The sequence below is a fragment of the Emys orbicularis genome, chromosome 14 (genome assembly GCF_028017835.1).
Source record: "Emys orbicularis isolate rEmyOrb1 chromosome 14, rEmyOrb1.hap1, whole genome shotgun sequence".
Taxonomy (NCBI): domain Eukaryota; kingdom Metazoa; phylum Chordata; order Testudines; family Emydidae; genus Emys; species Emys orbicularis.
This window is the reverse complement of record NC_088696.1, coordinates 10,823,031-10,849,125: the sequence shown is the minus strand read 5'-3', so window position 1 is coordinate 10,849,125 and position 26,095 is coordinate 10,823,031. Positions and strand designations below refer to the sequence as shown.

The 26,095-nt window shown below is 44.2% G+C and overlaps 1 protein-coding gene across 2 annotated transcripts in view; it reads left to right on the top strand.

Annotated features, from left to right (window-relative positions):
- Window positions 1–26,095, top strand: part of CMIP (c-Maf inducing protein) — a 173,473-nt gene that overhangs the window by 103,047 nt on the left and 44,331 nt on the right. For both annotated transcript variants that reach the window (XM_065416378.1, XM_065416377.1), the window contains exon 3: window positions 7,878–7,928. In XM_065416378.1, the coding sequence (XP_065272450.1) occupies window positions 7,878–7,928 (51 nt within the window). The remainder of the gene's footprint in view (window positions 1–7,877; window positions 7,929–26,095) is intronic.

Here is a 26,095-nt window from a genome sequence, read left to right as displayed (position 1 = left end):
CTCTGGTATGATGATGAGGTGGACGTTTTGTTTGGGGGTTTTTTTGGCCAGATGTGTTGATTCCCAGTTCTAATAAAAAGCACTGAACTCTGACAAACTTGTTTTCTCCCTCAGTTCCACTGGGACAGCTGGCAGGTTTTGCAGGACCTGGTACGCAGATTGTAAGCTCTTTGGGGCAGGGAGCATGAACCAAATTCAGCCCTTGAGGAAGTGGGAGCAGCTCCCTGCGGCATCAGTAGTAGCAAGGTCTCTTTGTGTTCGGGCTGAATTATGTCTTCCTGCCTTTTGTCTGCAGAGCACAATGCACATTGATGGTCACAATTATTTGTTCATAATAAAATAACCCAAATGAGAAGTTCCATTGCTAAAGTTGCCACAACTTACTAACCATGCTGGCCCACCCCAAACTCCTAGCACATGTTTGCATTTCTTGGGAGGATCTAATTCCCTTCCCATCGCAGGTTACACTTCTGTGTCATTGGGAAGGGTGGGGGAATTTGGTGTTGGCTCAGTTTAAGAGCTGGATAAGAGTTGTTTCGAGGGTGGACGAGATGGGGAAGCGAGACAGGGTGGAGTTGTACAAACCATTTAACCTCAATGCAGGCTGCAGTCCACATCTCAGGTTTTGCCAGAGCCAAATGGGCCTAGAATCTCAGAAACTTTCAGTCCTCGTCTGTTTTTTTCAAGTAGGATCTAACTGTAATAAAGGGAGTTCTCCCATCCATAATGCGCAGTGTTGTTTTATTCTATTCTTGGCAATCAGGTGTCCTCAGAAGGAAAAACAAACAGAACAGGAAGCCCTGATAAAGACAAAGCTCACTGCACATATTCAGCTCCTACGTGAGCTCAGTGTTTTGTCAGGGAGTCCCCAAGGCAAATATTTCCGCTGGATTGGGAATGCCTTTGCCTGTTGTTTCCTTAATCCATATGCTTTTCTTGGTACCTGTTTTTAGTTTAGCAAGCCTATTAGTCCAGATATAATTCTCCCTTTCAGAGTCTGGGTTTTGTTTAGTAGCAAATCCATTCAGTATCCTTGGGGTGATATGCTTGGGCTCATGGAAGGCCCAGAATTCAGCAGAACCACTGTGGCTCTACTAGGCAGGGAGACTAGGGAGAAGAGGTTCCGGAGCAGTTCACTCCCATCTGTATGTGAGGTTGTTAGTTGGGCAATGGGAGTGAAAGAGTCTGGCACCTGGATCTGCAAATGATGTCGGTGCACTGCTCACCCTTCCCATGCATGGGGGGAGGAGGCAGGGATTGTACACAGGTTGTAGTAGTGACCGGGGTCTGGTTGTGCTACTTTCCTGCACTCTGACTCTGAGTTGGAAGGGAGGATTTTGTTCCCTGGTGAAAGGTCTTTTGACTTGAGTTTTGCATGAAGAATCTGGGTTTCATCCCTCCATTGTATTAAAATTGGCTTTTAGTGTGACCATTGGTGCAGAGAAGCCTGCAGTACAGTTATAGTCTTACCAGTTGGAGGAGAGTACAGACAAAATGTAGGAAAACATACTGAGAGAGAGAAATACAGAATAAAGTCAGAGCCTGGGAAGAATTACAACAGAACCCAGATCATGAAACCCCACTTTGTATTGTCAGCTGATTTTTTTTTTTCCCCCAGGACTGCTGCTGACTGGGGAGTTCTTTAGGATGGTGTACAGAAAGGGCACTGTAATAAGGAGAATTGTTGTTATAACATTTTGTTATCTGGACAAGTCATTTCTTGAATAATGCAGAGATCAGCAGAGTGTGACACTTCAGTGTGATAGGATAAGTTAGTGCAATAGAGCTGTTGGCAAAATGGCATTGATAGACGTTGACTTTCAGATAGAGAAGAAGATTCTCAGCTGATGTCAGTTGTCATAGCTCCAGTGATTTCAGTGTTCTACCTGTTCATTGTCGTCATAATAATAAAATAAAATAGTTACAAAGAGTTTCGGGTCCTACACAGGCTGCTGCTCTGTTTTTAGGGTCTTACATTCACATTTTCCAAATTGTTTCTCTGTCCTCTGTTCTTTGAAATGGGGATGCTGACCAATTGAGGCTTCAGTCCTGGATGCAATAAGCTCCCAACAGCCAGACCCCTGCACCAAACTTCACAGAAACTAATGGGGATCTGCATGGTCATGTGGGACTAATGCACAGAGCTCACTGCTGCCTTGGGTTCTAACTGACTATGAAGGGGAAATAGTGAAACCAACTATATGCAAAGTGCTGCCAAACGCACAAACTAAAAATATGGGAATTATTCTGTTTCTTTTATCTTTAATTCATGTTAATCTTAAAGGCTAAATGTGAAAATGGTAGCTAAAACATTGCCAGACAGAAATGTAGTTCTTCGAAACTGGTAATGTCCCTTTTTAAATAACCGGTGCAGAACAGCACTGGCTGTACAGATGAGACAGAGATAATAAGAAAAACTTCTACAGTGCAGCTAAAATAGCTAATTAAAACATGACTTTTAAAAATAAAGTTTTAAAGTCTGTGATGGCTCAGTCTTGCCTCTTTATTGTATCCTAAAGCCGAATGAAAGTTATGGGTCATATCCTCAGCTAGTGTAAATTGGCCTAGGAGCTGATTCACTAAGTCAAGGATTTTGTTTTGAGCTAAATCCCAGTCTGGCAAACACATAAGCATGTGGGTGACTTTACTCATGGACGACAAGCTCGTGAAATGGAACTATGCTGATTTTTACTCATTGGGGGTTTGGCCCAAAAATGCATAAGGAATCTCCTACGGAGTTGTCGGTCTTCAACTATTCTGCTTTACCTGAGTGTAGAGATCAAAACGAGGTCCATTAAGGGAGAGGAGGGACCTAATAATAATAATAAACTAATCATAAACTTCAAGGATTTTCAGAATGCTTCAGTAACATTAATTAAGCCTCTTGATATCCCTGTGAGGTAGAAAAATATTGCTGTACCCATTTGACGGATGGCAAACAAAAGCACAGAGGAGGCAAGGAAATTGTGCATGTTGCGTGCGTGTTTGTGCATGTTTTGCGCTAGCAAAAACAATTAAAAATCAATAACTTAATGTTTGAAGATACATGCTGATGTCATTCTGGACCAGAGCAAACCTGACTTAGATATTCAATGGAACCATAGCATCAAAGCTTTCATGTGATAGAAACACACTTTGGGGGACTGATTTTTCTCAACTGCAGAGAATGCATGCACAAACACTTACTGTGACTGTTCACACAAAGAAGGTATTTGCCCAGGCAAACAACTAGATAAACACCTGAGTCATAAAAGATATTGCTGTTACCTCTGTGTCTTGTAGAACTTTTATTCAACCTGATAAGTATCACCTAGGCCCAGTTACCCTTTCTTCAATATCAGCCTAAAAGAAGAAAATGTTTTGCAACAGTGAGCAATTTCATACCTCTGCCAAAGTTCCAACATTTCCTGGACATAACTGTGGTTTAGCAGTTCTCTGGAAATACGCAGGAGGAAGCATGTACTGGGAGGATTAAGCTTTATAGCCTGTCCGGTCTTGCCTAGTATGGGAAAGAGAGTGTTAGTGTCAGAACAGCCCCAGCAAGATAACAGTGGTTAAGCTTACTAAATTTGATCTAGCCAGGCGTAGCACTTTGGAGAGTGAGCTTCTGGGATACAAGCATTGACTTGATAAGGTCCTGATACCATTCATTCCTGATCAGTGGTAGACCTGCCGAAATTTCCTAAAGGTTTGTTTTCTGCTTTTGTGTTTACTATCATCTTCTTTGTAGTAGTTTTTCTTAGAAGTGGTCTCAACCCAAATCCAGAAAGTCCCAAATTCTGGAGCTGTTTAAACTCCAAATTCAGATGTAGATCCAAATGCAGATGTTGCTGATGGCCTCTCTATATATAATAGGTTAAACTAAAACACCGTATTTAAATGCTGCACAAAGTTTGGAATCTAAGCTTGCAGTTTAGGCACATCGCTGGATCTACTTTCTTAAAAAATTCTGTTGTGTTTCCCCTCTCAAATTTGAATATAAATTCTTCCTCTGTTGGTTTTGCACTCTTACATTTAGCAGTCCATGTCATTGGGTTTTTCCTCCAGTTTTTGTGGGTCAAGTATTTTCTCAGCCTTTTCTTTATTTCTTGTTGTGTGTACTCTGTCTATAAAAACCGGAATGAGAGGTTGTTCTAAGTGCCTACCCCCTGTTATATCTAGGCTCCAGGAGGAGCAATGTTGGTCATAAAACCCACTTGCTTATATTGATTTTCTAGGTGTTTATGATGGTCTTGTGCTCTCCAATGTCTGGAAAATGAAGGGTAGTTAATGGCTAATGGTGATTTTCCTTTAATGCAAATGGTCAAGCACCTACGTTTGGCTCAGATCACATCATAGATCAAATCTAGGACCTAAAATAGGCTGACATTGCCCTTTTAAGGAGAAAGAGTCCTGCAGTTCCCTATTAATAATTAGTAGTATTAGAAACCAGTGTATGTTGTTGTTATCAGTGTAAAAACAATAGCTATCTAGAAAGTTTGTTTGCTGGTAATTTAATAGAACTTTTACATGCTCAGCTAGTATTTGATTTTCCTTTAGGAAACTTCAGATCTGATGGACATATAGCATGCACTTGAGCCTTTGTATGCTGCTACACACATTCTCAAATCTACAGAAAATAAGAACTTGCTTGCTGGCTGGAATATTGAGCTTAATTAATCAATTAGGATCAAGGAAGCCTGGGGGATCAGTCCTTGGTTTCAGCATGGGCAGGGTCCATATAGCAAAGTATTGCTTTCAGAACACAAATGTTTGGCTTCTTGGAGAGGAAATATTAGTCTAGTCTAGTGGTTAGTGCAAGGGGCTGGGAGCCAGGACCCCTAGGTTCTGCTCTTAGCTCTGCTGCTAGTTCTGGGGTATGAGGCTTGCTTAATTACTATTTGTAAAGTGATTGGACAGAAGGTACTGCAGGAATGTTACTATTTTAATCAAGGGCCTAGGAGGGAACAGTGATCATTTCAATTTATCAACGTATTTTTGTGCTTTATTCTAGGTCACTTTTGGTTTTGTTCTTGAAATTCTATTGCTGCTGTTTTCTCATCTCCCAGTGTGTTTCCTAGTCCAGAGTGGTACCTGATGGGAGTACCTGTGCCAGACAGTTCTATACTATAGGTTTTTGTTTTGCTGAACACCTGTGGCTCTCTGTTGGTGTCTTCATATAGCATGTCTTCTTACATTCAGGGCCAGAACAGCGCGGTGGAATTCAAGACCAGGATTGCCTCTTCCTTCTTCAGGCAGACAGACTTTCTGGCACTGTAGCTGGCTTTTGTTATAACAAGACACGAAGGTTTTGGGCAGTTTTGAACTTCAGTCCTCAGGAGTACATGGCCATCAATATGTCTAGTCAGCTAGAGCTGGTTGAAAATTTTTCCACAGAACAGTTTTTGGTCAGAAAATGCAGTTTAATCAAAATCTAAATGTTTTGTTGGAACATGTGTATTTTGACAAAATATTCAATAGGAAAAATTGAAACAGATTTGACTTTTTTTTTCTTTTTCATTTGATATTGTCAGAACGTGTTGTCTAGATTTTTATCATTTGGATTCATTTCATTTAAAATTGTTATTATATTAAAATATTAATTGTAATAGGTGTTTGTAGAGAATTGAGACTCACCAGAGCGGCGGTGCCTCCTGCTGGTCGTCTTGGGAATTAGCTCTTGTCTAGCCCAGATCGCCCTCTGCAGGCCAGTGTCTCACCTGCCTTAGGGCCCCTGTGTCCCTCACGGACCCTGGTGCCCTTTACCTCGGGGTTCTGTCCTCTGCAGTACCCCTGCTTTGGGTCTCCCCTCCCTGGGGAACCCCCCAACCCTCTATCTCCACCTTGCCTCAGTGGCTACTGCCAGTCATCATCCAGCCCCCTTTCCCTGGGGCAAACTGCAGTCCGAAATGGCCACTCATCACTTGCAAGGGGGTTGGACCAACTGCCTCTGCCTGTCCCTGGGCTTCCCCTCTCCAGCTCCAGTACCTGCTTAGGCCTTACCCAAGGCCTCAGCCTGGGGAGTTGCCAGCTCCTTTGTCCTTCCCCAGCACTGCTCAGCCTCAGGTACCCTTACTCCTCCAGGCAGCTAGGTCCTTCTCTCTCCAGAGAGAGAGAGAGACTCACCCAGCTCCTCCCTGAGCCCTTATAACAGGGCCAGGTGTGGCCTGATTGGGGCATGGCCCCAGCTGTGGCTGTTTCCCCATCAGCCTAGCCTTTACTCTCAGGAGCGGGGTAACTGCCCCGCTACAGTGTTATATGTAATATAATGTTGTGACATTACCTAAATGAAATGATTCAATACTATCAAAATTAAGTGTTTAGATGGTATTTTTTAGTATTTCCATTCCATGAAAAATTTCAAAATTTTAGTTTTTTCATTCTGATTTGAAATAAGCAGATTTTTAAATGTCAGAATTTCTGGCAGAATGGGCATTCCGTTTTCCAGCCAGATCAACGGGGCCAGTAGATAATATGCCTAGTCTCTTTGAAACCCGCTTTGTTTGATGATCCACTGTGCATTAGGTGAGCAGCTGATTCTGATAATATGTTGCTGTTATAACAGTGTTACTCCATTGGAGTTAGTGAGACATGTCTGATTTTTCCCAGTGATATCAGGATCAGACCCTGAGTTTAGAGGCATATTTGGTACCCAGACTAACTTTAACTTTTGCAGCTCTGGTTACCATTAGTTACCTTTAGCTTGGAATAAAGTTAATTGTGCGTTCTAGGTTTTAACGCTTATCCAAAAAGGTGGGGAAGGGGAGAAATAATTACAAGATGCTTTTAACTTTTGTTCAGGTGCACGGGAAATAGTTTGTAGGAAATTTGCCATTGCAGGACACAAGCCCCTCTGAAAGGAGATGCATTTTTATCCAGTGAAGAGCCTTGCCGTTTACTTACACAGGACTAGCATTGATCATGCTATTATTTTCACTACTATTTAAAACATCCCTAATTGTAAGGAAAAAGCCCTAGCAGCTGAAAAGAAATGAGATGGAGCTGGAAAAGCAAACCCACACAAAATATTTCTAATGTACAGAGAGCCCTGGAAAGGCATGTATGCTTTTCTGTGCACTTAATGGATTTACGTCAGTGGTAGCTGCTTTTATAATTTTTGGTATCAAGGCTGTGACCTTTGGGAGCATTGAACTATTTCCTTATTGGCTGCGACCTTAGCTGAACACAAGGAATTTTTAGCAGTTCTGCTTAATATGGACAAAAACTGGTGCACATGTTATATTGAGAATGACTATTGCAGCGTTTATGCAGATGCTGTAAACTGCGTGTGTGTTTTCGTAACGTTTTCATTGCATTCTATTGTCATTGTTGCCAAGACAATACTCAAGTAGCTAGATTGCAGCTGGGGAACGGAAAACAAGGGAGGATGGTGCATAAATGAAGATATCTGCAAAATATTGTCAGCATTTTAATCCAGGGTGGTGATCTGATATAGAGGACTAGTGGCCTATAGTTGTCATAGGCTTCATCAAAAGCCCATTGAAGTTAATGGGAATCTTTCCATCGACCTCAAAGGGTTTTGGATCAGCTGAAGTTAATACTTTTTAGGGTTTTTTTAAGTTAAATATTTAATATTTTAAATTTAAAGAAGATGTAATAATGTCTTTGTCACTGCTGCCTGTTAAAATAAATGGATGATAATGCAAACCCATGTCTTTGGTAGATTTTTAAAACTCTCCTCCACTTTCATGAAGGGCGTGGGTTGAAGCTGGTAATTCTAGAGCAGAGAACCCAGGTCAGTGGTTTCAAATCCACGCAATCGTGCGCTGCTTGGAGGGTTTTAAAGAACACGTGATTCGCTTGTGTTTGGCTCAATGTTCCAGAGCTTTAACAGAATCTAATGGTTCCATTTGTGTGTGTTTTGTTTTTAATTGCAGGCTGCAAACAGTTACCTGAGGGATCAGTGGTTTCATTCTTTGCAGTGGAAGGTAGGTTTTGCATTCACTATTTTCCTTGTAACCTTAATAATTGTAACTTTGAAGTGCCCTTTCCCCCTGCTTGTATGCCCTGTGAGCCATGCATGGATGGTGCTGTGGAAGTGCAAATGCCAAGAAGGGCCACAGCAAAAAATTAAGTGACTTGACCTCGTCTTGACCCAGGAGGTCAGATGCATCGTTTCTTCATCCCTAGTGGTTAGGCTCAATTTATTCAAATGAAGAAAAGTCCCTTCCAGTTGAGGTTTAGGTGATTACTTCTTCTTTTTTTTCTGTCTTTCTTCACGCCCTATTGCAGCCATGTCCTCTGTCTAAAGAGAAGGGTCTTTTCTCTCCAGAAACCCTACACCCTAACAAGGCCACAAACTGAGCAGCTTGTGATAACCTAGCACTATCAGCCTGTGGTAGCCTCCATGCAGTATATATCAAACACATTTTCAGGTGGTACAGTAACTGAGCCCACTTGTTTCTGTGCCAAAGAATCTAGTAGATATATAGAAATTTACAATAAGGCAGACAGCCTAATCTTGAGATATTCTAGGCTACCCGGGTACTTGATTTTATTTACTCATGTGAAACTGGGCCAAGGGTACCTTTTAAAGTTGCCTATTCATTGCAAGTAGCATCAGTCTGCTTATCTATCTGTTTCATGCTTTTAAATGATTTGGAATTACTTGCAGCCTTGGGTGGTGTTCATTCAAGAATCTTGGGTAATTTTTCATGTTCATTGGAAATGAGGTTGATCAATTATGAGATTATTAAACAAATTACACTATAATATGTCAAAAACAGATCATTCCCAACCACCAAAATGTGACTTTTTGAAGGACGGTGGATGAATTCTGTTACAGGTCCAAATTGACCATGAAGACATTTACTTGAGAATGAATGGGGTGGTTATGTGTATAAACCCCACGGTGTGAAACAATAACTTTCCTGTGTGTTTTTTTGGAACGGAGAGATCAGCAAAGGACTTTTCTTTGGAAACATTCCAGTGCAGTCCGACAGGTTGACTTCTTACTTGGTCGCTTATCAAGATTCCATTCTGCCCACAACAAGTGCATGTGAAAATAAATGGAAGTCCTTCCCATAGAATTGCTTTGGTGTAGGCATTTTTGGATAGCATGGATTGTGAAAAATAGTTACCCAGGGAAATTTAGATTACTCTTGTGTTTTGTACAGTTACAGACTTCTTTTACCAGCTACTTACAGACGAATTGTACAGGGCAGTACAAATGGGTGATTAGGAGTAAGGGAATAAAACAGAGAAAGGAAAATTTAGGGATAAATCACTTTTAAATTTTATGCTTTGATTTACCTATGTGGATATACTAATATCTACCTTACAGCTGTAGTGTGAGGCATATTTAATCCTTTTAGATCCTGAGCTGGAAAGTGCTATGTAAATGTAAACTATTAATGTTTTCTCTCCCGTTAATAAATTGTACACATGGACAATCTTTTGAGGATGTTAAAGAAATTAATGGGAGGAACAAGTGAAGTAAATGCATCTTTGCAATATTTTGAGTCTGCTTGGCTGTGTTATGTGATGACCATGATTCGCAGGTCCGTATCGGATTTCATGCGGTGATACCTCAATGCTCTACAGCTAACGGGCCAGATTCTGCCAATCTTACTCATGTTTAGTAGTCTTACTGTTTGAATGATCCCATTGAATTCTAGTGCTTTGCTGGATTGAGGCCCGGGTGTTCAGCACCTTGCAGGATCAAGCCCATTCTTCGAACGGATCCAAGTTCTCAGCAGCAAGATCCAAATGTTAAGAAGTTATTAACCCTCTCCCAGATCATGACCATGCAGAATATTCTATCTGTTGTCCATGTCCATTTAGGTGACAAATAACATTGTGTGCAAAGGCTGTGCTAAGCCAAGGCTCTTCTGCTTTTGCCACTTAACTGTGCCTCGTCTTCCTTTTACCAATATTTTAGTGTATGACTGATGCAAAGTTAGCCTCGAAGGCAAGATTATCGTGCTGCTTATGCAGCCCTGCAGTAGAATATGGGGGCATCATGGGGCACAGCATGAAGGTTCCATGTGCTACGACTTCCCCTCCGGCATTGATGGGCAAGGAGTGAGCAAGAGGGGCAAAGACTAGGTGGATTCTCCCACCCCACCCAATGTGCCTGCCAGGAGAGCTGAGGCTGGTGGTTTGGGCCAGCAGATTACCTCCTCCGAGGGTAGAATTAATCAGATGCTCGCTATGTCTCTGGTCCGCTCTTGGTGCGGCTCAGCGGTACCCTGCCCCATTCACAGGGCAGATGGTAAAGGTACAATCTAGCCCTGAAGATTTAAACAGCAAAGAAAAACCGTAGCTAGGATGGCTTGTTTCGCTCATACATCTTCCAGCGATATGGAGACAACTTTGCTCTGTAGGAGCTGATCTTAAGGATGAGCTTCGTAAACTTTCCGGTGCTTGCAAGCAAGCCTCTCATTCTGGGAAACGTTGAGTAATTTAACCTCAGTGGACATTTGCTGTATAGAAGGATTTATTTTTCTCCTCTGCTGCTTTTTTTTTAAAGTTCTTTTTAAATAGAATAAAACATTATCTTGATTTGAAAGGCCTTCCCTTTGCCAGGAATAGGAAGCAATTCGTTTCCACGGAACAATGGCAGAGCTTAAATCATTGCCCATGTACTTTGTGCTAACATATTCCTGTTTGCTGGAATATAGTTGTTTTTAATGTTTTGGTTGCTTAACTTTTCAGAGGAAAAACACCCACTAACATTATGCTGTTTACCTTGGAACGTATTTGGCAGTTCAAGTGAACTCACAATAGAAGCAAGGGCAAAGGCAGGATATCAATGAGTGGCCTCCTCCCAGGTGCCCCCTGGGGGTCACAAGGTGACCCTGCAGGTGGCCCCCCCGCCTCAATTTCCCCTTTTGGACTCCTCAATAAACTTTACCCATAGGTTATTTGTGGCCAGAAATACCCCTCCTTGGGGTCTGGGTTTATTAACACAAAATAAACTCAAAATAAAATTCCAAACCCCATTTAAAACTCTGGCAAAATTTCTATTTCTACTCCCTGGCTTATCTGCCTGGGGCCTTTCTTGCTTTGGCAGGCCCCTCCCAGGCCCTACCTGGCTGGAGTCTTTTCCGTCTTATACCTGGGGAGCCTGCCTTCCCTTGTCCTTAGCTTTCTTTAGCCTTCTGGCTTCCAGGCTCAAACCTTTCCCGTAGCCAAAGGTCTCCTGCTTGCTTGCTGCAGCTCTTCTGCAGTCTCTACTCCAGCTTCCTCTGGTTGTTTCTCCCTGAACATATCTCTCTCTCTCTCTCTCTCTCACTTCTCCCCCATCCCCGCAGCTTCCTGCTGCTGTTATAGGGGAATCATCTAAGGCCTGCTCAGGTGTGCCTACTTTGTAACTAGGGTTGGTTGGCCCCAGGCCTCTAGCCCCAAAAAGGGGCAAGCCACCCTTTTATACAGGATTACGTTGAGCATCTCCGAGAGCAGCTACAGAATCTGCCCCTGCGGCTGCTGATACAGATTTGTCAGCTCACTTCTGCTACCACCTGTAACTCTGACTCAGCTGTCAACTTACATTTCATGTGGAAAGTTGCTTGGTATGGTGACTAAGCAGATCTGGAGGGAACCCGCAAAGAAATGGGAAGCCTGGTGATTCAGAATGGTGGTGTTCACCACGGTCCGGTTGGTAGGGTAATATCTGCGTCTGTTTTACAATAGGTTGGTGGCCCTGCTGGATGATACTTTGGTACGGTACCTTGATGCCAGCGCACTCATCAGTAATATAGCTCTAAAAATTTCTGCAAGTCTGGAGAACCCAGATGCAAATGTCTAAAGTAGTTCTCCGCTGGGAAGCCTTACTATCATTATATGTTCTCTGTATCGTGGTAGTACCTGGAGATCAGTCTCAGCTGAATTCAGGACTCCATTTTATTAGGCACTGTACATACCTTTCCTTCCCTGAAGAGCTTACTGTCTAAATAGACAAAACTGAAAGGAAGTATAGTGTCCCTATTTTACGGTTGGGGAACAGAGAAGCTAAGTGACTTGCCCTAAATTCCACAGGAAGTCTGTGTCAGAGATAGGAACTGAATCCGGGTCTCCTAAGTTCCCAGTCCAGTGGTTTAACTTCACGCCCAGCTTTGGTCTCATGACAGTCAGTGTTAAAATCTGTGGAAGCCCCTTTTACTGCGGGGGGAGGGGGCGGAATAAATATTCTGTATCATCTGACTGGCTGCTTTTATTCCCCTTTCCCCTCATGCTTAAACCTGAATGTATTTCATTGAGGTAGGCAGGGTGGACAAAGGGCATGAGAGTTCAGCTGTGTCCATCATATTGGCTGAGGAAAATAAAGAAAGGCTTCATATGGGGCAAATATAAATAACAAGATATGGATCTTTGGCATTTTCCTTATATGTTATCTGTCTCTTACTCTGTATTTCTTGCATATAACAAGCTCTTCAGAGCAAGGACCAGGTCTCTCTCTCTCTCTCTTTCTCTCTCTCGCTCTGTTTTTGTACAGCAGCTAGCATTTTGGGACCCCAATCCTGATAGAGGGCTTTGGTCACTATCACAATACTCATTTTTAATATTGTTGTTAATGAAATGCTTGATTGAGGAATACAAAATTGCACTGAATCAAGATAGATCTTTCCAGTGGGAAACTGGTTTTCCAGAGGACAGGATGGAGATTTACACAGGAGGGGAAAAGATGCACATCAAAAGGTTTTATGGGGTTTGGTTGCATTTTAATTGCTCTCATGGGTAAAGAGTGACCATCACCATCCTGGGATGTAGCCATTCATGTTCTTTAAACTGGCATTAAGAATGCTGGTTGCAGACCTGATAGGATTATGGTTAGTCTCCTGAGCTGCCATTGCAAAAAGCACCATACTGGGTCTTCTGTGGTAGAGTGGGAAGCATGACTTGGGCTGGGCATTGCCCCCTTGTGCCTCTGCAAGCTGGAAGCACCAGACGTGTAGCTCATCCACTCATGCTAGCAAGTGGCCCTTAATTTGCTTTCCGCAAATCATGCTGTTTACTTTTTACATTTCTCTCTGCCTGGATAGTGAAAATAGACTGGTCAATTTCACTTTTGTTTATATTCCTTTCCAAATTCATAGTTCGGTTTTCATGCACTAGGAACTGGCACAATGCTGCAGTGTTTGGGTTATAACATTTAAAATAAACATTTTCCCCCAGAACTCAAGTACAGACTTGGAACTCTTGGTCTCCATTGTGAGAATTTTTGTTTTTAACCAAACCTGTATTTTGGGTCAAATATCAGCTGACAACGGCCCACTGATTAATGAGTATTTCTCTTGTCCCTTTGGGTCCAATTGCTACCTCTTTACTCCCTATGGATAGTACTTTATTCCACATTTCAATGGAACCATTCATTGTGTAAGGTACTACTCAGTGTGAATTGCTAGGGACCAGATTCTGATACCCCTGTGCATGATGAATAGCACTTTACTCCACTAGTGGCCCCACTGAATTATGCCCAAAGAGTAAAGGTATTGGAATCTGGCCCTAGCAATGGAAGTTCAGTATTTTTATATCGCAAACAGCGAAGGTTAAGTTGAGAGACACTGTTCTGAAAAGTGTGGTGTAGCCTCGTGTGAAACACCTTACGGCATTGTCACTATGGTAATGGTTAAAAATAGCGCTGTTGCGGGAGTGAGGTTTATATAGAATTTAAATGATAGCATCAAAGGATTTCACAGGCTTAAATCTGGGTAAAAAGTATATCGAAACCACAAGATCAGAAAACTTACCAGAGGTGATGGCTAAATAGCTCCATCACTGAAAGTGGCATGGGGACATCGGTTAATCTCCTGGCAAATGATCTGAGAGAGGAAGCTCTGGCATCATGTGATAATGCATTAAAAAACCATGTGACGCACTTCATATCAAACCTATTCAAAGAGCTGCTTGTTCCTTGGAATCCTTCCTGGATTTCAGCCATTCTCTTGGGTGGGTTTTCCACTATTGCCTCCAGTCTTCGCTGCAGCAGACACCACATTTCAGTATGAAGACAGAACAAATGTGTCATGACCATTTCCTTGTTTTCCTTGTAGGAATATCTTAGGCATCTGATAAAACAGAGAACTTGACACTTCTTTTTCTTCAGCAAGTTTTCAGTAACTAATAGACATAAAGGTAGAGGAGGAAAGAGGAGAAGGCCTCGTCTGTGTCTTTGTGAGCACATGAATAATTTATTGCGGGAAAGCTAAATTGAGTACGTTAGTTTTGCCTCTAGTTCTGGAAGTGAGGAGGCCCTGTGGTCATTCTTATGTCTTATGGGCGTGAGTTCCATACTCTAGGTCCAGCCCTTAGAAAATTTTGTTTCCTGCCCCTTCCAGTGAAATATACAGGTATCTATTATGGGGGACCACAGAGAGAGAGGTGACTTCTTAGTTACCTGGAGCCAATCCCACGTAAGGCTTTGAATATCTAGGATCTTGACGTGGACTCTGAATTTAGTAAGCAACCAATAGAGAGTGAGGCATGAGGGTGATTTGTTCGTGGAGATGAGTGTGTTAAGCAGACAGGCTGCTGCATTTTATGCCAGTAAGAGCCTTTCAGTGTACGTGGCTTTGTTCCCAGCAGAACGGAGACTAAACCTCAGTAGCCTTGGACTCCCGATGCCTTTCTCTCAGGATGAGGCAACGCTGCCTCTCCAGCTCCAAACCCTCTTGCTGCTGGGACTTAACATTCATTTTTATGTTTCCATTTGAATGGAAATGCCATCTCTTTGCTGCCCCCTCTGCCTGCGTGAGGCTCTGTGGTAGCATTCCCCTGTTCTCCTTCCACTGTGATTGATGTTACCACCACGTCTATGAATTAAAGGGCCACCTCCTGGAAAAAAAAAAGTTAATTAGAAAACATTCTACTTGCATAGCATATGTTTTTGGTATATTTAGAACCCCACCCCCAATTTTCTGTTGCTCAGGGCATTTTCATGAGCACAGGAGATATTTAGAGTTTCTCTGTTCCTGCGACTCATTGCGCCCCACCTAACACAAAAGCCAGTCATCCAATATTGCCAGTTCCTTGGAGACTCTTGGCCTTGACCTTCTGTTTCTGAGTTTGCGGTCGTTTGCTGAGGGTGACCGGGGTGTCAGAAGCAGAGACCGTTGCTCTCAGATTGAGAGTAACTGCAAGGTGAGGATGAGCTCTTTAAGAAACCAAGTGGAAAAACAAAAAAACAGCTGGCAGGTTAGCAGAATTGTTTCTAAAAGGAGACTCCTGTAGTGTTTTCCATGAGGCCTCGCAGCTTTTTAAGAACTGGCACAAAGGGAGTGATTTATGCACTTGGAGCAAAATCGCTTCCACAGTCAATGCACAGGGTTGAGATCACTCTTACTGTGGATGACACTGTCCCCACCAGAGCAGAAGTCTCACTTAGGCTATGTCTTCACTGCCCCCAAAGGTGTGCGTTTACAGCAAGGTAGCTCACATGCGTTAGTGATTTTGCTTTGAAATCCTAGTGGAGACAAAGCACAGGTAGTTATTACCTTATATCTATGTCCTAATTTAAGCCAATTCAAGGCAAGTTTGCAGTGGTGTGTATATATATAATGACCAAACAAAGTACAGCTGACCCCCCCCTCACCCTCCCAAAATAAACACAGAGGCTTTTATTATGCTCTTAGGGCTCTGCCTTGATCCTCTGTTTGTAGCCTGGCAACTGTATGTTCTCCATTGCTCTTTTGGAATAGCGGAGCGATGGACAGCTGGGGCGCGCTGCTGCTTTGCTCCGACTCCTGCTGGAGAATTGATGTTGCACAGTTCTCCTGTACTCACTTGATGACTAATTCTAAGCAGTTCTGTCTTCCAGGTCACAGTGACCCTATGTCTCAGCAGGTTTGCAAAGTACTCTTTCAGTTCCTCTTTTATAACTGTAATAAAATGCAACCTCCCCTTGGGTTCCTAAAGTAGAACGTGTCTCAGGAGAGCTAAATTCCCTAGCGTCGATGAGGTCTCTTTTGGGAAAGCATTGGAGATCTTCAGGGAGATTCTATGAGGTGTAACTGTCACTTGTCTTTCTCACATGAGCCACTGGATGCGAGAACCCGTGATTTAATCTTGGACTGTACTTTCTCACAAAGCTCGCTGCTCCTCAGTCAAACTCATCTTCCTGCTGAGGCTTTTTCAAGAATTGTACTGAACAGAATTAAGATGTTTCCCAGGATAATGAGTTTCCCTAAACCCCTTTCTCTTTTCTACGGAGGATTAGAAAGTGTCCTTATCTGCTCTGATTGAAATTCCCACCTTACCTCTGGGGATAGGTGAAATCTCTCTTGCTAGTCTCTAGACCAGCTGCCTTTCCAGCTCTGTAGTAGGGAAAGATTCCTTCCCTCATTGCTCTCTAAATGACTCTTGAGACTGACAGGCCAATAAGGATATGCCTATGCTGCAATTAAACACCTACAGCTGGCCCTGGTCAGCTGACAGGGGCTTGTGGAGCTCGGGCTACAATTGCGGTATAGATGTTCGCGTATCATCGATCCATATCAGCCCAGCAAAGTTGCTCCTGTGTTATTAGGGATTCAATGCTAGTCATATAGCACTGGTCTAGAACTTCGATGTTTGGGATCTTGTCTGAAAACTTGATGTTACAGAGGAGACACAGCACATGTGAAAATGCTCTAGTTGGTTCAAGGGCCTGCTGTAGAGTGTCCATGTTTCGCAGCCATAGAGAAGAGCTTAACGTGATTGCACAATAGACGCTAATCTTGGTGTGAAATTGAATGCTTCTGACATCCCACAGACGGCGACAACGGCGACCATAAGTAGAACTGGCTTTAGAAATATGCTGTGTGATTTCATCATTAATTGTGGCTTTATTAGATAGCATCATTTTTCTACTGCATTAAGCAGTGTGTCATCAATGGTGATTTCAGGGGCAGAATACATTTTCCCTGGAGCAGGCTGGTAGAGCAGTTCAGTATACAGCCCTTCTTGTATAGCCATCTCCAGGAACAATCTAGGCCTTCTAAAACCCTGCGCCACAGGACTTTTTAACTTGGGGTTTTATTGTCTCATGTCACATGAAGCTCAAATATCTTAGAATAAATAACTCTGTCCAACCCGCTTGCCTGGATCGAAAATGTCTGAGTGTTTGCAGTGTTGTGTGATACCCACATCTGGTAGCATTCATTGGCATCATGGTCTTGGCACATTTGTGGTAGCCTGTCACAGTCCTATCTCTTGATAAAATCAGTCATGTAAATCTGTCTCGGAAGTTTGACAGCCAGAATTTCTCTTAGGGAGGGCCTGATCCTGCAAGGTGCTGAGCACTCTCTCCTACTGAAGCTCATGGGAGTTGAAAGGTGTTTGGTACCTTGTAGGAGCAGCAGCCTTAGAGCCCAATACTGCACCACTAAGATCAGTGGGAGTCTTGCAGTTGGCTTTGCTGGCTGCAGGAACAGATCCTTCCTAGCCCAGGTAGCCACACAGGTCCAGAAGGACAAGAATAATTTAAATTTTCCTCCTTTTCTTTTCATATTTTTCTCATCATCATGTGTCTTGAATTCATCACAATAAAATTGCTGTGTCCAGTGTAAAATCAGCGCGCAGCATGCCCGCTTAAAGGATTGTAGCAATTACCTTTAACATCCACCAAACCGAATGGAATGAAATGTGCTGCACGTTGCCATATTTATTATCTGTTCTCTCTCCTGTAATAATTTCCAGACACTCAGCTTGTTTGTCATTTAAATGTCCTTCGTTTTTGAAGAGTAGCATTTTTAAAAACTAAAATAAGAACGAGAAAATACCGACAGCAAAAGCTGTTTAAATCTATTCGACCCTAGTGGCCAGCGTGTCATTATTATTCACTGCAGCATATTTTCAGGTGCTTTGTACAGTTCTGTTTGAAATGAGAATACTAGATTACACTTAAGCGACCCTTGCAAAGGTAAGATGCATCAAGAACAAAGGAATTGCCGAGGGTGATTTACTTAAACCAGCTTAGCTTTAAAAGTAAGACTGACATTGACCCTAAGGATGCATTCTTTGTGCACCCCAAAATTCCCAGGATCACAACAGGAGTTTTAGGTGCAAAATGAATGCAGAATTAGGCCCTTGAAATATTGGTTTATCTTGCCATGTCAAGCAGCATTTATATAAGGGAGAAAAAATTGCAGTAGATTCAGTGAAATCTCAGGTTTTATGCTGATCTTGTGCAGTGAGCTGAGGGGTAAAAAACTGAGTTAAGCACTGGAATCATTTCAGAGGTGAATACTGCTCTGAAATCCGATCCTTCTCTTTGTGAGAAAGGAAACGGCAATACAGTGCTCTGTAGTAAGGACTAGACTGCTTTTCCGAAGTTCCTTTTAAGATGCTTGTGAGTATCACATCAGTATACAGTATCTGAGCTCTCCCTAAGGCCTCTGCAACAGCAGCCGCTTTCTGACACAAACACGTTCCTTGAGCCGTGCACATCTCTCCTGCTGACGACATTGATGATGCAGGTGCACATGAGAGAGAAGTCAATTTCAAAGCCATTTATGGTGGTGCAGAGCTAGAAACACAGCAAAAAAATACATTTGCCAAGGAGGGGGGGGAACAAAATAGGTAAGTATATGCATTTCTATTTCCAAGCTTCTGCAGGAGGTGAGACAGAGTGGGGGCCAGGAGAGAGTTTGGGGGAGGGGCTGCTGCACATTATGGAGAATAAAAGGAAAAAAGGGGGGTGACAAGTGTGTCCCTTAAATCTGGCTTGTATATCTGGGAAATGTAACTGCTTTGCATGCTGCTGGCTGCCACCTGATCTGCCAGTGCTCCCTTAGACTAGGAAATAGCGCTGACATGGATTCTCCTTTGGAGGCTCTCGTTATCGGTTAGCGAAATATGCAGTATTAGAGAGTGCTTAGTGCTAATTTAGGGAGCTTTCTCAGGTGGTGAGGGGGTCTCATTCCTTTCCCAGCTGAATCTTTAGCCTCCTGGAATGATTGGCATTTATTTTGCAGTCTTGCCGTTGGCACAGCATCCTGTTTCCCAGGCGACGACTGGATTCCACCTCATAGCGTGGAATCTGAAGTGTGCAAAGCCAGAGCCAGTGGGTTTTTCTGCAGCAGGGATGCTATCTGGCTATGCTCCCCAGTGGCCTGGATGCAGTCTTCTACTTGGAAAAACTGGTCAAAGTGCAGTAATGATCAGGCCATGTTATCCCGTTTTTCTAGCGCGTAAGTCCCTCATTCCCACATCAGGCTGGTAGCTTGTGGATATCGCCGACCAGACTCCACAGACACAGGCAGCGGGGGGGGGGGTGTGATATGATGAAGCGGCATTAGAAAGCTGGATACCAGTGACACTCTTCGACTTGGTGTCAGCTGTGTTCTGTATCCCAGTCAGTAATGCCTGGTGTCTCTATGGATCGGGCTGTTTGCGTTGTGAGTTCCCTTTCTGGGGAGCAGTAAGACTGTACCGGCAGCTGGAGTTAATGCTCCTCGCTGGTTACAGTCGCCGTGTTTTATGTCTCGCGTTCACTTCCTGACCTGTGCTGTAACTCCATCATAACTCACTGCCTCTTGTGTCGCATTACTTGAAGACTGTCATTCCCATGCATTGCCTTTAGCCTGTTGACCCTCTGGATCTGGGTGTAATTTATAATTTACATACCTAGCTGATAGTCTGATCTCTCTTTTAGCTACAGTACATAACTGTCCATCTGTGACTGGCCCAGAGCTTAGAACATGGGCACTGTATGGCAATAACAGAGTATCCCCCAATGGTGGGAAGTCCATCAGGGAAACACAGGATGTGCCAGACTGGATCAGACCAATGACCCATCTAGTCCAGTATCCTGTGAGGACCCTAGTGCAGCACCAGATGCTTCACAGGAAGGTTCAAGTACCCTGCAGTAGGCAATAATGGGATCTGCCTCAGGAGGAAATTGCAGGGCCAGAAAGTGGTTGAAACCTCCCCTCTACTGGGATGAGTAAGACCTTGTCTACACTTGCAATAGCATGTGGGGTGTACGTAGCTACACACCTCGGTGCAAGGCAGGCCGCATCCATGCTCGCTGCGAGGTGTAACTAAATGTGGGAGTGAAAGGTTCAGGCAGGCAGGAGGCAGCAGGGAAAGGCTGAAGCAGAGGGACACTACACTGCTAAAAAGAGCTGGGCAGTGGTGGGTGTGTAGAGAGCTGTGGAGGGTACATACCCTAGGGTGCAGGCTCGTAGGGCGCTCTGCTCACCTGCACCATGCCTCACCATCTACATGGTGATTTCTACCCATGCTAGTCGGGCGCGCAATGGCTGCACTCTACACGCCACTGCGAGTGTCGATGTACTCTGGGAGGCCAGTGCAGCCTTTAAAGCAGATGGTGCAGGCTTGGCAGGACGGCTGGGAGATGATCTGATTTTGTGCATCCAGCAACCTCTGTGGGGTGGTTTTCCACAGAGATCTGGCCATAAGCTTGAAGCTGTCCTCGTCTCCTGAAAACCCCAAGGGAAGGTTGCAGCAGCAGTAACCTCACCCAACTACCCCTATTGCAAGGTGTCACGGACCCTTGGCTGCTGCCATAGGACTGGTGAATCTGGCCCTCTCTGTCTTGCATTTAAAAAATATGGGAAAACATGGTCAATGTCACTTTTTCTTATGGGAAAGATTACATGGAATTTGCAACCCAAGGGTCCAGCTGTTCCTGTGCGAATGGTTATTGCAGCCCTGGGGTTCTCTAGGTTTCTGCTAGAAACGTATTCCGCAGTAGCAGTGAAATTCCGCATAGCCAAAGCAACATTAAAAAACAAAGCCTTGCTTGGCACCGTAATATGAAAAATATGGGACAGCCGTTGCTGTGAGCAGGATGAAAACTGATGTTTTGCCAACCTGAAGTGTAAAGCTGGTGCTGGAACTGAGGCCTGTAGAATGGGAGCATTTGCCAAAAGGAAATGGAAGCGGGGATGGAGGGTTTCGGGGAATGCATTAAGGTCAGCCTTGCCAGAAAACATCTCCCCTGTGGACAGGTCTGATTACGATAGTAACCGCATAGTCCATGCAAAGTGCAGCTGGAGCCACAATTGGCCTTCTGTGTTAGATCGTTACTGAACAGCATCTCGAATGCCCAGACCGGGGAGGTCTGGCTCAGGATCTGCCAGCTATGTTTCTGTTCCATCATGATATTAGGCTACGAGGGATTTACTGGCCAGAGGGCTTTCCCATACGCAGAGGTGAGAAGGTACAGTACAGACCCCCCACGTTGGAGTTTTTGAATGCAGCATGCTAAAAATACACTTCCGTATTGGACACAGTGGAATCAAATCAGTGCAAGTTAAAATAGGGAATGTTAGAGGCCGGTGGTAGAATATATGAGTTCAAATCCCAGCAAGGTAGCAGTTTACTTCAACTTTCCAAGGTCTATAATATTGAGTCCCAAATGGTTTTGAATGTAAGGGCTTTTCATACGAAACCATAGTACAGTCCATAAAAAAAACAAAATCCTGCTTGTCCTTTATGGATCTTTAAAGTCCCCATGGGACTCTTTTTCTTGGCCTCTGTCTCTTTGTATTAAATTCCCCTCATTTCCCATGCTCTTGCGTACAGGTTGGTTGCCATCTTCTTAGCAGAGGTGGCTGCAGGCTGGTGGTGGCCTTTGTGGCTGTAATTTGTCAAGCACTTTAGGATCCATGGGGAGAAGGACACTGTCTGTTTGTAAAATACCATTGGTTGCACAGAGAGCATGTGAGTGGTGATGTGATTCTCTGGCTTTATGAGAGGACAGATGAGATTGGGAAACAGGGAAGCAATCAGGGGCTGCTCCCAGGAGAGAGCAGAAGTATTAGGTTAGTGTTCTGCATGTATTCTTATGGTGCACAGGTGGGAGACAGTGGTTCAAGTGGTCACAGCCTACACAAACAGCACTAGAGAGGAACTGGCCCCCGTGATGTTTTGCTGTTGTACAGGCGATCTAGTCACTTTGTGTGTGTTTCCCATGGGTGGTTTTTGGCCATTGCTCCTTCGTTCCCAGAGCAGCCTTGCTTCATCTGAGAGGACAGGACACACCGTTGGCTGAGTAGCTGAAGCCACTGCTGTGTGAAGGAGGAGGGGTGGTCGCTCTGTGAGTAGTGAAGTTGTTACTAAGCTTCCCTCAGCATAACCCTGCTGTGGTGCACTTGGACTCAGCTGCCATCCAGGGGCACATGGATTGATGAGAGTGCTACCTATGTGCCAGCACTCCTTTCCCGTCTCCTTTTCTTGTCTGTATTGGCCTGAGCAGCAGTGAAACCATCTTCGCTCTTTCATTTTTCCAGCACAGGATCTCAAGGAAAGATGAGCCCTGACGTCAATGGGGAGCGTCTGTTTCATAGTCCAGCTTGTTCATTAACCACAGCTGAACTCTTTCACCTAATGCTGAACCTGCCTAAACTTCATGGCTCTGGAAGTTCAGCACAGGTTCAGCTGTCCTCGGGTTCTTGTTCTGTTCGATTTGGTATAGGTGCTTATGCCGCGCTCATCACCGTAGTACTCACGCAGAGAGTATTAAGCAACGTGACTAACACATGTCATGTGTGTGTTGTTGCATCCGTTCCCCAGGGGGAGAAGTGTGTGCGGTGGAGTGTTCTGCTTTGGAAGTTTGGGGTTTTTTGTAATAAATGTGTGCTTAGCAGAGACTGGGGGAGGGGAAGAGAGAAAGAGCCCAGTGAAAAGACGGGGAGAGTGGGGCATAGTGGAAAACAAATCCAGATAGACTGGGTAGAAAAGGGGGAAGAATGGGGGGGGAGAGAGATTCTGAAGGGAAAATGCAGCTGATGCTGTATATATCCCACCTACTTTTGCCATCCTAGCTCAGATGTGTGAGGCTTCTCTTGTACTTAGTACAGAGCACTGGACTAAAGCGGCAGCATGGTCTAATGTCTAGAGCACAGACCTAGGAGGGAAGAGCCCTGTGTTCTGTTCCCAGCTCTGCTACTGACTCACTGTGACACCTTGGCCAAGTCACTCCACCTCTCTGCCTTGGTTTTTTCACCCCTCCCTTTGTCTGTTAAGGCCGTAGACTGTTCAGGGCAGGGACTGTCTTTCAGTGTGTATGTGTTTGTACAGTGCCTGGCACAACAGGGCCCCAATCTAATGTAATGTAAATAATCAGGAGACTCTATTTTTAATCAAGTTTAAAATCAAGATTTTGAAAAAGTGGACTCGCCATGAGAGAAAAAAGGATACAACGTTTTATACAAACCCAGACTGGCTTTGCAAACCTCAAGAAATAGTTTGGGAGGTTCAGGGAATCCCTAGCTCCAAAAGCTCCCCTCTCTCTCCCAATGCATTTCTTTGGTATTTGGTTATTTGTGGGAATTTAGTCACCGTTGCCCAGCCTACCCCAAGCATGCATTCCTACGTGGTGGGTGGGAATTGGCATTCTTCAATGTTTAGGGTTGGGCAAAATTTAAATGAAGAAAACTCATGTTTTGGAGCAAAGTGTTAAATGATGTTGCTGATGCAAACAGAGCTGCCCCAGAGAGCCATAAGTCACGGGTGCTTCATAGGTAGGGCATCCAGACAGTTATGAAGGGGTTATGGCTTCAGTCATGTCAGTATATAAGGCCCTGATTTTGCAAAAGGATATGTACCCATGCACTGTCCCATTGACTGGAATGGGCTCCAGGCAAGCCGATTCCTTTGCAGGATTAGGGCCCAGGACTGGAGCCAGCAAATGCTGTTGATATGAGCTTTGTTTGCCAAAAAAAAAAAAAAAAAGTCTACCAGAAAACGCTCTCCATGGCTTCAGCCAACCTCTAACTCTTGGAGGTCAGGAAGAAAGTTTCCTTAGGGTCAGTTATACCTTAACTACGTATTATAGAATTTCTTGCACCTTCTTTTGAAGCAGCTGGTGTCACCCACTGTCAGAGACAGGATACTGGACTGGATGCTTTAAGCCTGTGTGTGTGTGTGTGTGTATATGTGTATATATATATGTGTGTGTGTGTGTGTGTGAAAACACTTCTATATTTAGTTAATAGATTAAGGGGCAGTAGATGGCACTCAAGAATAGGTTCTTGGGTTTAGTAAAACAAATAAAATGTGTGTGTTGTACACTGCGAATGACTTACCTGTGCAGCACTTTACATGGAGCTGTTCAGAAGTTGGTCCATTGGTTGATGCAGTGTGACAGTTTCTGTGTTGTGCATTCCACAAACCTGAGTCATTTGCACCTTGGAAATGCAGCCTCAGTTTATAACTGTTCCATCTTGCCGTCAGAATAGAACTGTAAACGTTGCCTGGCTTAGCGCTGGCCTGCAGTGAGCTGGGAAGGAGCTTGCCATTTTCCCATTTGCTGGAACTGCCTTTCTCAGCTGAGCAATAAATCAGTAATTTCTGGCGCACACAGCCCTGGGGAAGCCATGGTGTACTGTTAGTGCGTCTGCAGAAATGAGCAATTAGCTCACCTGCAGTCGAGCAGAGAGAGGGGAAAGATGATCCCAGCTGAAATCCTGTAATGGTTGGAGTCCGAGTGCTAGAATTTAAGAGGACACTCCAAGTTGTGGTTTTGTTTTTTTCTTTATTCTTTATTAAGACCACAAAAATGCCTCGGGTCCCTGAGGGAAATTGGCTGTCAAGAACTGAGAATGTTTCCCGGACTGTAAAAGCAGTGAGCAAGCGGAATGGGATTTTGGGCACAGTGGAGACCAACATCTTCTCATCATCATCATACCAAGGGTAATGTCTCCTTGGGGGATCTAGAGACATCAGAACCCCAGGAAGAGATTATTCTTTTCATTTATGTGCATTTAGACTCGGATCTTACAGCCCTTACTTATGTGAATGGTCCCATTATTGTCAACCAGAGGCTGGGAGTGTTCCAGTGAGCAAGGGCGGAAGGATTAGGCTCAGGGCATATAACTTCATTATGTATAGGATTTTTTTTTTTTTTAAACCTTCTGTGTCCTGGGTTCTCCCATTCTGAACCTTTTGTCCCCAGCTCTCTGTGTGCGAGCAGTGTGATCTACTGGTGGTAGAAGAAGAGTGTGAATCAGAAGTCATGCGTTCTAGTCCTGTGTCTGCCACAGAGTCACGGTGTGTGTCACAACCTATGAGAGTATCAGTTTCTCCCACAGCAAAATGGGAATAAGGCTTACTGGACTCTTGGGGGCGGGCTGCGAGGCTTCATTAATGGAAGTTATTTGAGATCCTTGGATGAAAGGTGCCCTATAAATGCAAAGCATTATTATGTTTTCCTTGTGCTTCCCTCCACTTCCGCTTCAAGTGGAACAGCTTTATTTAAAAAAGTTGTTACAGAAAAATTCTGGAATAGCATTAGAAAGCTTTGTGGTTCTGGTTGGGCAACAGCCAGTAGGGTCACAGTGTGCAGTCTGCTGTGGCGTGTTTGTGTGCGTCGTCGTCTGAGATGTGATTTCTTTTGAGGACATCCCTACTGAATGGGTTTTTCTTTTTTTATGAAAAAGCCTAGACAGGATAGACCTGAATCTGTCTGCATGACTGGCAACACAGTGCAACTATTTCCACAGGGCATCTGCTATGGCCTATCAGGGGGTTGGTCCTTGCTCAGGATGAGGATCCATAAACATTCTGCAAAGCTCAGGCCCACTCGGCAAAGCCTCACTGATGCAAATAGCTCCATTATCTGTGAAGAGTTGCTCATGCCAGTGAAGCTTTGCGGGATTGGGCGGTCCTAGGGCATGCCTGCCCTGTAGTACTCTCTGCTGAGTTAGTATGGAGCTGTGTGTCTTCCCTCGCTCAGTTTCCCTTCTCAGGTAGTCAATAACGCCATTTCAGGCACTCTTGACATTTGATTCGATAATACCCTTCATAGGGCTTGTTTATTACTTATACCAAAAAGGGCCATAACAAAAAGTCCCAAATAAACAAAAGGTGCTTCTGGCTCTCGAGGTTTCTCTGAAGCCTGTCATCTAGGTTGTTCCCAGCTCTCCTGGTTCTGGATAGCAACGTACATCTCCGTCTCCGTCTTCTCCTTATCGCAGGAGCCACAGCTCTCCTCCTGGAGTTGGGTGGTACTTTATCTCCCCCAGCTGCCACCACTTAATTCACAGGCTCTGCGGGTTTGGCAGCCTTCTGCTGGTGTCTGCTCCCTGCTGTCTCAGGACCCCACAGCAGGCTTCTTGCTTCCCACAGTGTCGGCAGGCATCTGCCCTTCTATGAGGGAGGGGGCAGCATTGATGCTGGCCCCTTCTCCCAGCTCATTCCTTACTGT